Consider the following 15,615-nt stretch of genomic DNA (forward strand, 5'->3'; position numbering starts at 1 on the left):
AAAAAAAAAATAGAGGCATATTGATTTTTAAATGTCAGCCAACTTTTGTTCTTTTCCTTTTCTAGCATCCATTTGTATGAACAGTGACTATTCCTGCTGCTAAAGGAGGTTTTATCAAGCTTTCTGTGAAGATTTGTTATATAGGAAATAAATTACCACTGTTATGTATAACTAACATTCAATTTATGATACGATCAGTGATTTGGGAGAGATTTAAAGTTTTGTTGATTAGATTAATTTCTTATTTGTTGAATGATGGGCTAAAAAATTCTCCATCTCACTGTTAAGATTAGGGGAAATTTCCTATGTTTCCTATTTGAATCTACTAAACAAATGCCTTTCGACATGTTTTTAACCATCAATAGTATTTTTCAAATTACAGTGTCATCATTTACATTTTAAATGTAAGAAACTTTTCGCTAAGTTGGCTTAATTCAGAATTGTGTTTAGCAGTTATTAATATTCCCTTAGTGACCCTTTAATACTTTATAGGCTCTTGTGGAACATAGGGAACGGGGGATATTCCCAGGAGATTAAATATCTACCTTATTTCATAGAATCTAAGTTGCTTTGAGACTGTGCTTTCGTGGTCTTAGTAGACCATGTCAATGAAGGGTAATCACACAGCTACCTCACAACAGTCACCTGGTTACTATTATGATACCACCTAGTATCACAGGCATTTCAATTTCAGAGAAGTTAAATTATATATAAATGTATCTCCTGGAATTGTTGAAGCAGGGTTTTGAAGTCACTAACAGAATTTAAAAGAGGTGGCTATGACAATCTTGTGTTCTAATTTTCTGTGATTAGATCACGTGGCACACCGAGAACTTTTTGATTGTTTAGAGTTTGCAGTTGTTTTTTAGTTTTTTGTTTTTACTGTAGATACCACACAGTGTTCCATTCTCAGATTTATGCAATAGAATTTATGGCCATCCCAGAGACCATTAGAATTCCATTATGTTAAAAGGCCATTAACTTTTAATGTCTAGACTCTCAGAAGTGACGTTGCGTAGTGGCCCTGGGCAAGGAACATAGGCAATTTTTTTCTTCTTCATGTATAATTGTGTTCAGACTGAAGTTGTATCCATCTATTCACAGTGTTCGTTACGAAAAGATTCGTGATGAAAGATGAGATATATCTACATTTAGGTTAAACACAAGAATGTTGGATTATACCCTGCATACTACCAATTTCCTACATACTCCACAAGCACAGTTCTAATGACAGTATTTCTTCATTCTCAATGTTTCATTGCATTTAAGAGTAATGGACGTATTAGAACTGTGGGGATAAGAAGGAAGGGATAATGCAGAGACCATAACATTACACTTTTTTTTATATTAGACCTCTATTTGGTTTTTTATATTCATGTTTCTCTATAATTTTTATAAGAAATAAGTACATATTTTAGTAATACGACACCATACTGCATACAAAATAAAGTATATGCCATTTGAAATTCTTCATGGTTAATTCTAAACTTCTTTTGAGTTCTCATCTCCAACTAAACTATTCCTTATTTCAGCCATACTTTTGTCCTCAAATCTTCTTTTTTGCAGGACATTAAGTTTCTCCCTTTGTGTAACCCACTCTTTGAGGCTAATCCCAAGTCCCATCTATTCAAACTTTTCCAGATCCCTTCGTAGCAAATACCTTTTATTCCACTACTTTCCAGTGGTGAGTTTCTTTGTTATATATTCTTATTGGAGGCTACCTTTTGTTAAGGTTATGTATGTGTCAGGTTTTCCTGTTAGACATTGGTACTGATATGTTTAGGTTTGTATTATTTCCTGTAGTGCATAGTGGAGGTTCCTCATCATAAAAGTCTTCATCCTTGTCATCTACACGTTGAGTAGGCTGAGGAGGAGGAGGAAGAGGAGTTGGTCTTGCTGTCTCAGAGGTGGCAGAGGAAGAAGAGGTGGAAGAAGTGAAAGGGGAGGCAGGCACACCCAGTGTAACTTTTATTGAAAAATGATCCATGTGTAAGTGGCCTCATGCTGTTCAAACTTGTGTTATTCAAGGGCCCTCTAATTTTGTTAGATTTACTAATATATTAGAGTGTTCCACATTTAAGTTTTCATTCTTAAAATTTTACTTTTATTGTTATTGTTATTATTAGAGACGGTGTCTTGTTATGTTGCCCAGGCTAATGGGAGTCGCTGTTCACAGGTGCAACCACGCCACAGCCTTGAACTTGTGGAGTCAAGCAATCCTCGCAAGTCAAGCCTCAGTCTCTGGGACTATAGGCACACACAACCACACTCAATTCCCTTTATTTCTTTGCTGGTTACTATCGCATAGTGTGAAAGACAAGAATAACTTTTTTCATAGCATCTGTCTGTATTATATATCTATATTATATCTATTCAAATTTTGATAATTATGCAACCTTACTTAAAGAAGGAGTATTTTATAAATAATGATTTTTTTTCTTTGTAGGTTACTTCCTCAGAATGTTGGCCTTCTCTATGTTGGAGGTTATGAAAGACCCTTTGCACAAATCAAGGTATGTTTGTTCATTTTTACTGTACTTTTTCTGGATATTCCCTTATCCAGAATCCATCCTTGCTAATAATCATCAACACATAAAAATATTGCATCCCAGCACTTTGGGAGGCCAAGACATGTGGATTACCTGAGCCCGGGAAGTTGAGACCCTGGAACTTCCCGGGTCTCATGTTTGCTGGGAACCCTGTTTCTACAAAAAAAGGTTTTTTTAATTAGCCAAGTGCAGTGGCGTGTGCCTAGTCCCAAGTATTCTGGAGGCTGAGGTGGGAAGATCACTTGAGCCCAGGAGTTTGAGGCTCCAGTGAGATGTGATCACGCCATTGTGCTCCAGCCTGGGTGATAGAGTAAGACCCTATGTCCAAAAAAAAAATAATAATAATAAAGTGAATGTGAAGTAATAATTTCATTAGCTTTTGCATATTTCTGCTGAAGAAATCATTCAGCTTTTCAAAGGAATTATTTTAATATTCTTGCCATAGTAAAGTTGACTTTGACCAAAAAAGTTCAGTGATTAATTTAGAAGAGTACATTTAGAGATTAATCTTTAAGATCATCCCTTTTGCCATTAAAAAATTGTTAACAGGTTGGACATGGTGACTGATGCCTTCAATCCCAGCACTTTGTGAGGCTGAGGTGGGAGGACCAGGGCTGGAAGATTGCTTGAGCCCAGGAGTTTGGGACCAACCTGGGCAACATAGTGAAACCTCAGCTCCACAAAATAATTTAAAAAAATATAGCTGGGCATGGCAGAGTGTTTCTGTGGTCCCAGCTTCTCAGGAGGCTGATGCAAGAGAATCACTTTAATGTGGGAGGTCGAGGTTGTAGTGAGCCATGATGGCACCACTACAGTCCAGCCTGGGCGACAGAGTGCGACTCTGCCTTGAAAAAAAAAGAAGGGGGTTTTTAACAGCTTTATTGAGATCTAATTGACAGACAATAAACTGTACAATTTGATAAATTATGACATGCTTGTAATTGTGAAACCATCACTGCAAACACATAATTAACATATTCATCACTTAGAAAAGTTTACCTTTGCCCCTTTGAAATTTCTCCCTCCTGCCCTTCCTTTTTTTTCTCCCCTGGTCTCCAGAAACCACTACTCTGATTTTTGTTATTATAGATTGATTTGCATTTTCTAGAGCTTTGTATAAATGAAATAATATGCATTCACTTTCTCTCATTTTTGCCTTCTTTCTCTCAGCATAATTACTTTGAGATTCGTCTACATTATTGCACTTAGCACTAGTTTATTATTTTTTATTGCCAAGTATCAGGTGGGTGCAAAAGTAATTGTGTTTTTTGCCATCAGTAGTATTCCATTCTATGGCTATAGCACAGTTTGTTTATCCTTTTACATGCTAATGGGCATTTGGGTTGTTTCTAGTTTTGGGGGGGCTATTAAAAATAAAGCTGCTGTGGACATTTGTGTACAAGTTTTTCATAGACATATGCTTTTCTTTCTCTTGGGTAGATATCTAGGAGGGGAATGGCTGGGTCATGTGGTAGTTCTATTACATTTCTGTAATGACTGAGCATGTTTTCATGTACTATTTTTCCATCTGAATCTAGGGAAATGTATGTTCAAATTTTCTCTAGTGAAGTATTTCTTCAAATCTTATTTTTAAATTGGGTTTTTTGTTTTCCGAGTTTTGAACATTTTTTATATCTTGCGGACATAAGTCCTTTATCAGATTTGTGATTTGCAATTATTTTCTCTCAGCTATAGGTTGTCTTTTCATTCTCTTAACAGTGTCCTCAAAGAGAAGTTCTTAATATTGATGTTCAGTTTATTTTTCTTTCATGGCTCTTGCTTTTGTTGTTGTGTCTAAGAAACACTTTCCTAACCCAAAGTCACAAAGATTTTTCTCCTGTGTATTCTGCTAGAAGTTTTATATTTTTAGGTTTTACATTTAGGTTTATTATCCACTTGAGTTAATTTTTATATGAGTCAAGTATGGATTGAAGTTCTTTTTTTTCTTTTCATCTTTTTTTTTTTCCAGAATGTTACTGTCAAACATATTCTTTTTTTTCAAACGTGTGGATATATAGTTGTTCCAAGACCACTTTTGAAGAGCGTAAAGACCTTACATCCTGGTTGAAAATCAGTTGATCCATACATGTGTGAATCTACTTTTGGACTTATCCATTCCACTGACCTATGTGTTTATCCCTCTGCCAGTCCCACACTATATTGATTTCTATAGCTTCGTAACAAACAAATCATGAAGTCAAGTAGTATAAATCCTCCAACTTTGTTCTTTTTCTATGTTGTTTGGTTAATCTAGGTTCCTTTCATTTCCATATGAATTTTGATAATCACCTTGTCAGTTTCTATAAAAATGTCTGTTCAGATTTTGGATGGGATTGTATTGAATGCATAGATCAGTTTGCAGAGAACTGAAATTTTAACGTATTGAATATTCTAATTCATGGAGACCACATCGTTCTCCAGTTATTTAGGTCCCTCAGCAATATTTCGTTGCTTTCAGCATATTGATTAGTCTTATACATTTTTCAAGAAAATTTATCTATTTTGTATTTTCAAGCTATTATAAAAGTTTTAATTTTTTTTTTTTAACTCACCCTGACACTTGGGCAGGATTTAATTTTAATTTCTGATTGTTTAATGCTACTTGCTAGTCTGTAAAAAGTGGATTTTTTTCCCATGTATTTGCTATTATTTTCTTTAAGATTTCTTTAAACTCTGCAATCTTATACTCAATTATTAGTTCTGGTAGCTTTTATGTAGATTTTATAGGATTTTCTATATAAATGATTGTCCTCTACTAATAAAGACAGTTCTCCTTCTTTCTGATCTTGATGCCTTTTATTGTTTTTTCTTAAAAAAAAATTTTTTTTATAGAGATAGGGTCTTGCTATATTGGCCAGGTTGGTCTTAAACCCCTGGCCTCAAGCAGTCCTCCCACCTTGGCCTCCCAATGTACTAGGATTACAGGCAGGAGCCACCACCCCTGGCCTGCTTTTTCTTTATTGCACTGGCTAAATCATAAAATACAGAGTTGTCTAGAAATGGCAAGAAAAGACATACTTGTCTTGTTTCTTATCTTAGTGGGAAAGCATTATTTAATCTTTATCAAAAAGTGTTTTTATAGTAATATTAGTTGAGACTTGGCTAATTGATTCCAATTAGGCTTTCTTATAAGAAATGAAAGAATATTAGCATTCAAGGCAGTTTATAAAAAGGAAAGAATTGAGATCCTCAGTTTTGTTTTTGTAACTTTCTGTTAATGTTTTCTGAGAAATCTGTAATTTTTTTTTTTTTTTTTTTTTTGAGATAGAGCCTCACTCTGTCACCCAGGCTGGAGTGCAGTGGCACAATCTCTGCTCACTTTAACCTCTGTCTCCTGAGTTCAAGTGATTCTCCTACCTCAGCCTCTTGAGTAGCCAGGATTATAGGTTCGTGCCACCACGCCTGGCTAACTTTTTGTATTTTTAGTAAAGATGGGGTTTTGCCATGTTGGCCAGGCTGGTCTTGAATTCACCTCAGGCAATCTGCCTGCCTCGGCCTCCCAAAGTGCTGGGATTACAGGCGTGAGCCACTGTACCTGGCCAGAAGCCTAAAAATTTGTTTTGTGATTTTTTTTTTGTTATATAGTTTTCTGATTTTTTTTTGGTCACATTTGTTTCTTGGCTCCATGTGCTATTTTTCTTCTATCCATTTGAGAGTTGTAAGTTAAAACTCTTTCCCACCTGCATATATGACATATTTTTATGTTTTGAAAAATAAGGATTTTTCAGAGTAGACTAAGGCTAAATAGGATATGCAAGATCCTTAGTACTGAGGATGTTTAGTCATAATATCAGCATCTTATTTTTTTTTGAGACAGTCTCACTCAGTTGCCCAGGCTGGAGTGCAGTGGCACAATCACAACTCACTACAGCTCACTGCAGTGTCGACTTCTCAGTCTCAGGTGATCCTCCTACCTGAGCCTCCCAAGTAGTTGGAGCTACAGGTGTGTGCTGCTGCAGGTGTGTGTTACCACACCTGGCTAATTTTTTGTGGAGACAGGGTTTTCACCATGTTGCCCAGGCTGGTCTCAAACTCCCGGGTTCAAGTGATCAACCCATCTCAGCCTCCAAAAGTGCTGGAATTACAGGTGTGAGCCACTGTGCCCACCCACCACACTATCAACATTTTTAAATGCAAAATCTTATCTTAGTTACCATAGCATTAGCACCTCTTTACCTCCATTAACTAAACCTAAATCTAAACATTCTCAAAAGTTCATTATTAGGATCTTAAATTATGGACCCTCTTGACTTTTCTAGTTCCTTAAATAATGACAAATATTCAAGTACGTTTTTTTCTTCCATTTTTAATATCACTATAACTTGAGGGGAATGGCAAGATTCTCTTCATAAATCCCCCTCACTATCCCATTCACTATTCAGCAGTATAGCCAGGAATCCTGATAGGTTTCAGCAGGAACATTTCTGACAGCCCAGTTTTTTTCTGTCCAATGATTTGGAACATCCTGTTTCTCTTTATTAGAACTGAAGTAACTAAAAAGAGAGAGGCTTATCTGATATATTTCGGTAAGGAGAGAATTTTTTGTGTGCATGATGTGAGCTACATTGTGTCTCAAAAGCACAGTCTCAGAGTTTTGTGTATCTGAGGGGTAATTGCCCTACCACTCACCCGATTTATGTTATGTTTAACATTTTCTTTATTTGCGCATTTCCTAACAAGCTCAGTGACAGAAGTCAAACTTTTGTCAATCTTTTATGCCCGGATAATCGGCTCTGTAGAAAAAAGTTCATTATATTAGGGCATCTGTTTCCTTCGATGTTGTTGTGGGAAAGATTTCTTTCATTGACTGTGAAAAGATTCTTATCCTTATTAATTGTTGAAATTCTTTCATAATTCCTATTTGGCTCCACCAAATTACATGCATATTAATTAGAATGTAAGCTAATTGGATAACAATTTTAAAATAATAATTCAAATGCTTGACATTAGGTTAAAAAAGTAAGGTTCATTTCCTTTGTTAGCTTGTACTTGTGAATATGCAATACCAGTATTTGTTATGTTCACTTTTTTCCCATTAAGCAAAATGTAATGATAATATGTTATGTCTTAAATATGAGACATAACCTTTAAAAAATGGAGACTGCTTTGCTTTTCTTAAGAGCATATTGGCTCTTGATTTTAAAATTAAATAAGGATATGAAATTGTTCATTTGATCATGGAGGAAAAGACATTCTCATTCATTAACATCACAGGACTTAATTTCCTCAGTGTGGGTGGCTTGGTGTTGGTGAGAACAGTGTTTTGTTTTCTATTCCTGAGTTACTTCACATAGATAATGGTCTCCAGCTCCATCCAGGTTGCTGCAAATGCCATCATTTTGTTCCTTTTTATAGCTGAGTAGTATTTTATCATATACATCCATACACACACACACACACACACACACACACACACACACACACACACACTTGTGTTGTGTCTTAAACACAATGTATAATTGAATAAATGTATAATTACATGTTCTTTATCTACTCGTTGGTTGATGGGCAATTTGGCTGCTTCCGTACTTTTGTAATTGCAAATTGTGCAGCTATAAATAAACATACATGTGCAAATGTCTTTTTCGTATAATGACTTACTTTCCTCTGGGTTGACTCCGAGTAGTGGGGTTATTGGATCAAATGGTAGTTCTACTTTTAGTTCTTTAAAGAATCTCCATACTGTTTTCCATATTGGTTGTTCTAATTTACATTCCCACTAGCAGTGTAAAAATGTTTCCGTTTCACCACATCCATGGCAATATTTATTATTTTTTGATTTTTTAATTATGGCTATTCTTACAGGAATAAGGTGGTATCGCATTTTGGTTTTCATGTGCATTTCCCTGATAATTAGTGATCTTGAGCATTTTTTCATATGTTTGTTGGCCATTTGTATGTATATCTTTGAGAATTGTCCTTTGCTCACTTTTTAATGGGATTTTTTTTTTCTTGCTCATTTGGGTTTCTTGTAGATTCCGGATATTAGTCTTTTGTCAGATGCATAGTTTGCAAAGATTTTCTCCTACTCTGTGGGTTGTCTGTTAACCCTGTTGATTCTTTCTTTTGTTGTACAGAAACTTTTTAGTTTAAGTAAGTCCCATCTATTTTTTTTTCCTTTTGCATTTGATTTTGGGTTCTTGGTCATGAATTCTACCTAAGCCAATGTCTAGAAGAGTTTTCCCAATGTTATCTTTTAGAATTTTTATGGCTTCAAGTCTTAAATTTAAGTCTTTAATCTGTCTTGAGTTGATTTTTGTGTAAGGTGAGAGATGAGGATCCAGTTTCATTTTTCTACATGTGGCTTGCCAATTATCCAACCACCATTTGTTGGATAAGGTGAATCTCAGCACTTTTCCCCATTTTGTTTTCATTTGCTTTGTCAAAGATCTGCTGGCTATAACTGGATTTATTTCTAGGTTCTCATTCTGTTCCATTGGTCTACGTGTCTGTTTTTATAGCAGTACCATGCTGTTTTGGCAACTATATCCTTATAGTATACTTTGCCATTGGGTAATGTGATGCCTCCAGATTTGTTCCTTTGCTTAGGCTTGCTTTGGCTTATACGGGCTCTTTTTTGATTCCATATGACTTTTAGGATTGTTTTTTCTAGTTCTGTGAAGAAAGATGATGGTATTTTGATGGAAATTGTGTTGAATTCATAGATTGCTTTTGGCAGTATGGTCATTTTCACAGTATTGATTCTACTGATCCGTGATCATGGGATGTGTTTTCATTTGTTTGTGTCATCTGTTACTTCTTCAGCAACATTTTGTAGTTTTCCCTGTAGAGGTCTTTTACCTTCTTGGTTAGGTATATTCCTAAGTATTTTATTTGCAGCTATTTTAAAAGGTTGAGTTCTTGGTTTGATTCTTAGCTTGGTTGCTGTTGATTTATAGATAGCAGTGGTACTGATTTGTATACATTACTTTTGTATCCTGAAACTTTACTGAATTCATTTATCAGATCTAGGAGCTTTTTGGATGTGTCTTTAGGATTTTTTAGATATCATATCATCAGCAAAAAGTGAGAGTTGGACTTCGTCTTTACTGATCTGGATGCCCTTTATTTATTTCCCTTGTCTGATTGCTCTGGCTAGGACTTTCGTTACTGTGTTGAATAGAAGTAGTGAAAGTGGGCATTATTCTCTTATTCCAGTTGTTGGGAAATGTTTTCAGCTTTTCCCCGTTCATTATTATAATGTTGGCTGTGGGTTTGTTGTTGATGGCTTTTATTACCTTAAGGTATGTTTCTTCTATGCCAATTTTACCTAGGGTTTTAATCACAAAGGGATGCTAGATTTTGTCAAATGCTTTTTCTGCATCTATTGTTTTTGTTTTTAATTCTGTAGATGTAGTGTATCACATTTATTAAGTTGCATATGTTAAACCAACCCTGCATTACTGGTGTGAAAGCCATTTGATTGTGACCTTTTTGATATGCTGTTGGATTCAATTACGTAGTATTTTGTTGAGGATTTTTGCATCTATGTTCATTGGGGATATTGTTCTATAGTTTTCTTTTTTGTTATGTTCTTTCCTGGTTTTGGTATTAGGGCAATAATGACTTCATAGAATGATTTAGGGAGGATTCCCTCTTTCTCTATCTTTTAGAATCGTTTCATTAGGATTGGTATCAACTCTTCTTTGAATGTGTAATAGAATTTAGCTGTGAATCCATCTGGTCCTGGACTTCTTTTGTTGACAATTTTTTTTTTATTACTCTTTCAGTCTCACTACTTGTTACTAGTCTGTTCAGAGTTTCTGTTTCTTCCTGGTAATCTAGGAGGGTTGTATATTTCCAGGAATTTGTACCTCTCCTCTAGGTTTTCTAGTTTGTGTGCCTAAAGGTGTTCATAGTAGTAGCATTGAATGATTTTTTTGTATTTCTGTGGTGTCAGTTGTAATATCTCCCATTTCATTTTTACTTGAGTTTATTTGGTTCTTCTCTCCTTTTCTTGGTTAATCTTGCTAATGGTCTATCAATGCTTTTTTGTTTTTGTTTTTTACCTTTTCAAGGAACCAACATTTTGTTTTATTTATCTTTTGTATTGCTTTTTTTTGTTGTTCCAATTTCATTTGGTTCTGTTCTGATCTTTGTTATTTCTTTTCTGCAGGGTTTGGGTTTGGTTTGTTCTTGTTTCTCTGATTTCTTGGGTTGTAAGCTTAGATTGTCTATTTGTGCTCTTTCAGACTTTTGGATGTAGGCATTTAATGTTATGAACTTTGCTTTTGGTACTGTTTTTGCTATATCCCAGAGGTTTGATAAGTTGTGTCACTATTATCATTCAGCTCAAAGAATTTTTAAATTTCCATCTTGATTTCATTCTTGACCCAAAGATCATTCAGGAACAGATAATTTAATTTCCGTGGATTTATATAATTTTGAGGGTTCTTTTTGGGGTTAATTTTCAATTTTATTCTACTGTGGTCTGAAAAAAAGTACTTGATATAATTTCAGTTATCTTAAATTTGTTGAGACTTGTTTTGTGACCTATCATATGGTCTCAGAGAATGTTCCATGTGCTCATGAAAAGAATGTGTATTCTGCAATTGTTAGGTAGAATGTTGTGTAAAGATCTCTTAAGTCCATTTGTTCTAGTGTATAGCTTAAATCCTTTGTTTCTTTGTTTCTGTCTTGATGACTAGTCTAGTGCTTCCAGTGGAGTATTGAAGTCCTCCACTGTTATGGTATTGCTGTCTGTCTCGTTTCTTAGGCCTAGTAGTAATTGTTTTATAAATTTGAGAGCTCCAGTGCTAGGTGCATATATTTAGGATTGTGAAATTTTCCTGTTTGACTAATCATTTTGTCATTATATAATGTCCCTCTTTTTCTTTCTTTCTTTTTTTCTTTTTTGATATTTGTCACAGGCAATCTTTCCTTCCTTCCTTCCTTCCTTCCTTCCTTCCTTCCTTCCTTCCTTCCCTCCCTCCCTCCCTCCCTCCCTCCCTCCCTCCCTCCCTCCCTCCCTCCTTCCTATTGTCGCTTTAAAGTCTGTTTTGTCTGATATAAAAATAGCTACTCCTGCTCACTTTTGGTGTTCATTTGCATGGAATATCTTTTTTCACCTCTTTACCTGAAGTTATTTGAGTCCTTATGTGTTAGATGAGTCTCTTGAAGAGGACAGGTAAGATATTTGATTAGCGAATTTTTTTATCCATTCTGCCATTCTGTATCTTTTAAGTGGAGCATTTAGGCCATTTACATGCAATGTTAGCATTGAGATGTGAGATATTGTTGTATTCATCATGCTAGTTGTTGCCTGAATACCTTGGGGTTTTGTTTTGTTTTCGTTGTGTTGTTTTATAGGCCCTGTGAGATTTGTGCTTTAAGGAAGTTCTATTTTGGTGTATTTTGAGGTTTTGTTTCAAGATTTCTAACTCCTTTTAGCATTTCTTGTAGTGCTGGCTTAGTAGTGGCAAATTCTCTCAGCATTTGTCTGAAAAAGACTCTTTCTCCTTTATTTATGAAGCTTAATTTTGCTAGATACAAACTTTTTGCCTGACAGTTATTTTGTTTCAGGAGAGTAAAGATAGGACCCCAATGCCTGTGGGCTTGTAGGGTTTCTGCTGAGAAATCAGCTGTTAATCTGAAAGGTTTTCCTTTATAGGTTACTTGATGCTTTTGTCTCACTGCTCTTAACATATTTCCTTCGTCTTGACTTTAGATAACATTATGACTGTGTGCCTAGACAGTCATCTTTTTATGATCAACTTCCTGAGTGTTCTTTGAGCTTCTTGTATTTGGATGCTTAGATCTCTAGCAAGACCAGGGAAGTTTTTATTGACTATTCCCTCAAATAAGTTTTCCAAATTTCTAGATTTCTCTTCTTCCTCAGGAATACTAGTTATTCTTAGGTTTGATCATTTTAACATAATCCCAAACTTCTTAGAGGCTTAGTTCATTATTTTAATTCTTTTTTTCTTTGTCTTTATCTGATTGGGTAATTCAGAAGCCTGTCTTCAAGCTATGAAATTCTTTTTTCTTTTTCTCTTTCTCCTTCCTTCCTTCCTTCCTTCCTTCCTTAAGTTCTGAGGTACATGTGCAGATCTTGTGGGATTGTTACATAGGTATACACGTGCCATGGTGGTTTGCTCCCAAGTTTTTTATTAACCCAAGAGATACTGGATTCATAAAAAATTAAGTTTTCAGATAAAAGTTTTCATTTGAACTTGATTTTAAACATGCTTAATTATCCTCTTGCTTTATCTTAAAATATAATAAACTAAATAAAACTCCAGTCATTTTATGAGTGGTAACATAGAGTAAGAAAGGAATTGCTTAACATATCCACAACTATAGTTTTATACTACAAATGAAGCAGGTTTCATCTTCATCCACATCCAAGAGTGTAACTCCTTTGACTTTACTGAGATTGTTTCTAAATGTACTGGGATGTATGCCACTTAGGACATTATTAAGTAGTTCATTATACCTTTATATGCGGTCTTTGAAATTAAAAAGGGAAGTATTTCAGAAGTCCTTTATGTGAGGGTTAGGGACTGGGTATTGCTATGTAACTTTTCATAATACCTTTATCTTAGTAATGTGTATTTGTATATATTCTATTTTTTATATCTTGTTTTTGATATGTTCTAGTTTAATAGTATACATTTTACACCAGCTACTCTGTGTTGTTTTCTAGAGCATTTCAAAGTCTAGTAAAAATCTTCATGCTAATTCTTGTAGGTTTCTCATTGTGAAAACTTTCCTTAGCAGCCAGAATCCATAAAACCAAGAAGGATTGAAGCCTCTCAGCATCACATTTAATCAACCAAAGGGTTGTTATGGAGAGGCACAAGGCCACAGGGCCGTCCCTTGATATTAGTTGTCTTTCCTAGTTCTGACAGCCCAAGAATTGTGAGTGGCGGTAAGGCTGAGTCAGACCCAAGTTTATACTTTGACACTGCAGAAAGGCTTGAAAAAAATCTTCTATATTTTAAGTAGGAATTCTTTGCAGCAACCATATGTGGAAAGTAAGAACTATAACCATTATTTGGGATTTTTTTTTTGAGGCAGTTACTTTACAGTCAGTACAGCAACATTATTCCCTGCCTCAGTCTGGTTCTGTCCCTGCTGAGTAACTGGATGCCAATAGTCATAGTCAGATACTCTAAGCTTTCTGAGCTTGAATTTTTAAAAATCTCTACAGCCAAGGAAATGTGAGAGTGATGTTTGTATTCGTGTGCATATGTAGTAGATGCAAAGAAATACTTATCTCTTCATTTTTGAAGTAAAAATTGAAAATCTATCAAGTCATCTACTTGGACTTCATTTCTTTTTTTTTTTTTTTAAGTAGCATGTTTTTCCTTTAAGGTATTTCAAACTCAAATTGTTTGTTATTTGTTACGTTAATATATTTTTGAGATTATCAACAAGTGAATTTTAATATTTAGCCTAAATTAAATTTAAAAGTAAAGTATTTATTTGGAAACTTTCTATTATAAAAAGACTGAAATGTGCCAGGAAAACCGATGGTAATGATTTGGTTTGTTTGCTGACTGATGATCTTTTAGAAAATATCTGGCTTATTAGATCAACACTATTTTTACTAAAAGAAACTAACATTCATATTTTAAACCTCTAAAATACCTCAACATTCTCTAGAATTGAATGTTCTAGATTGATGACTTCCAAACTTTTGTTCATAACCTGTAGGGCTGCACAAAATATATTTCCTTCAGTTTCTAGTGTATGTACACATACATGTATTTATATACACATAATGTGAACTGAAGTTTCAAAATATATACAATACCATTTTCTTTTATTTCTTTTTCTTTTGATTTGGTGTTTAGATGCTGGTCTCAACCCACTAAATTAACTTCCTCTATTGGAAAATGGGTCACGACTCACAGTTTGGCAAACACTGCTTCAGGGTAGGACTTGTCCAGCTAATGCTGCCATATGCTTCTGACAGGAGGGTGCCACATTTTATGATACAGATGATAGGGAGGAGGCTTACCTATCCCTCAACTCATGATTACTCTCAGAAAGGCTTTGGAGGGGAAGAAAAAGATGAGATCTAATAGTTGCTGGGAAGATGGAGGAAGGAAAAGATCAATGAGAAATGAAGTAAAATGTCTTATGGAGCCAAGTAAAGCTATTTTCTGTTTCAAAAGTACTAATTCTCAAGAACAAAAGGGAGCCTTGTGCATCTACTCTGTCTCCCAAGTCATTTCTTGTTTTTTGAGAATAGAGAAATAAATAAAGGCAAGATCTTCCTTAGAGAAAAAATTAAAAAGAAAAAATTAGAAAGAAAATGAGGTGGGTGAGAACTTGAGAAAAAGGAATGAAATCAGGTCTAGATCTATGTGACATAGTCATAATGGCTCAATTGTCTGTAGTACTCTTAATGATGAGGCATATTTTCAGTGCCTCATATTACAGTAATAAGGAATGAAGTATTTATCCCTTTTTTGAAAACAGATACAAAAAGTAAAAGAAGGTTAAAGGAAAACCTTATGGACACTAAAATTCTCCCTACTTCCATTCAATAGCCATTAAGTTGCTGATCACTTTTTATTCTGCATAGTTGCTGACAGAGTGTTTTGGTATCACTGCTGGGTGTCAAGTGAGCCTACACTGTAACTTTCTGGATGTTAAAAATCATGCAGTGATTACTAACAAATCATACAGTAGTTGTAGACAAAGGTTCTAAAAGGACTCTATAGTGGTTGTTCTACCCAGGTGCCTTTGGTAGCATTATTGACAAAACAGAATGCCACGTAAGTCCTATATTGCATATGTTACAATCTCAGTATTATCTTCATGTCCTTAGACAACTTATCAAAAGACTGTAAAGCCCCATGAGGCTGGGCTGTTTCTTGTCCACTTCTGTATCCTCATCATTTAGCCCAGTTGCTGGTATATGGAAGCACTAATAAATATTTCTTAACATTATAATTGAAGAATGACCAGAGAGCCAAGTGGGTTTTTGTTTTTAACATTAAGTATGTATCGTGAAGTTCATCAAACTATTTAAAAGCCATGGTTCTAATTACATACATATTTAATTACATACATTAAAATTTTAATTTCTAATCTCTATTATATCTTGGGCTTA

At 34.9% G+C, this 15,615-nt stretch overlaps 1 protein-coding gene across 2 annotated transcripts in view; it reads left to right on the forward strand.

Moving 5' to 3' along the window:
• RNGTT (RNA guanylyltransferase and 5'-phosphatase) overlaps nt 1–15,615 on the forward strand; it is a 343,044-nt gene that overhangs the window by 283,547 nt on the left and 43,882 nt on the right. For both annotated transcript variants that reach the window (XM_032275278.1, XM_032275279.1), the window contains one exon: nt 2,447–2,513. In XM_032275278.1, coding sequence (XP_032131169.1) covers nt 2,447–2,513 — 67 coding nt within the window. The remainder of the gene's footprint in view (nt 1–2,446; nt 2,514–15,615) is intronic.

Source organism: Sapajus apella, unplaced genomic scaffold (assembly GCF_009761245.1).
Source record: "Sapajus apella isolate SASKATOON/1434 unplaced genomic scaffold, GSC_monkey_1.0 scaffold6, whole genome shotgun sequence".
Classification (NCBI taxonomy): domain Eukaryota; kingdom Metazoa; phylum Chordata; class Mammalia; order Primates; family Cebidae; genus Sapajus; species Sapajus apella.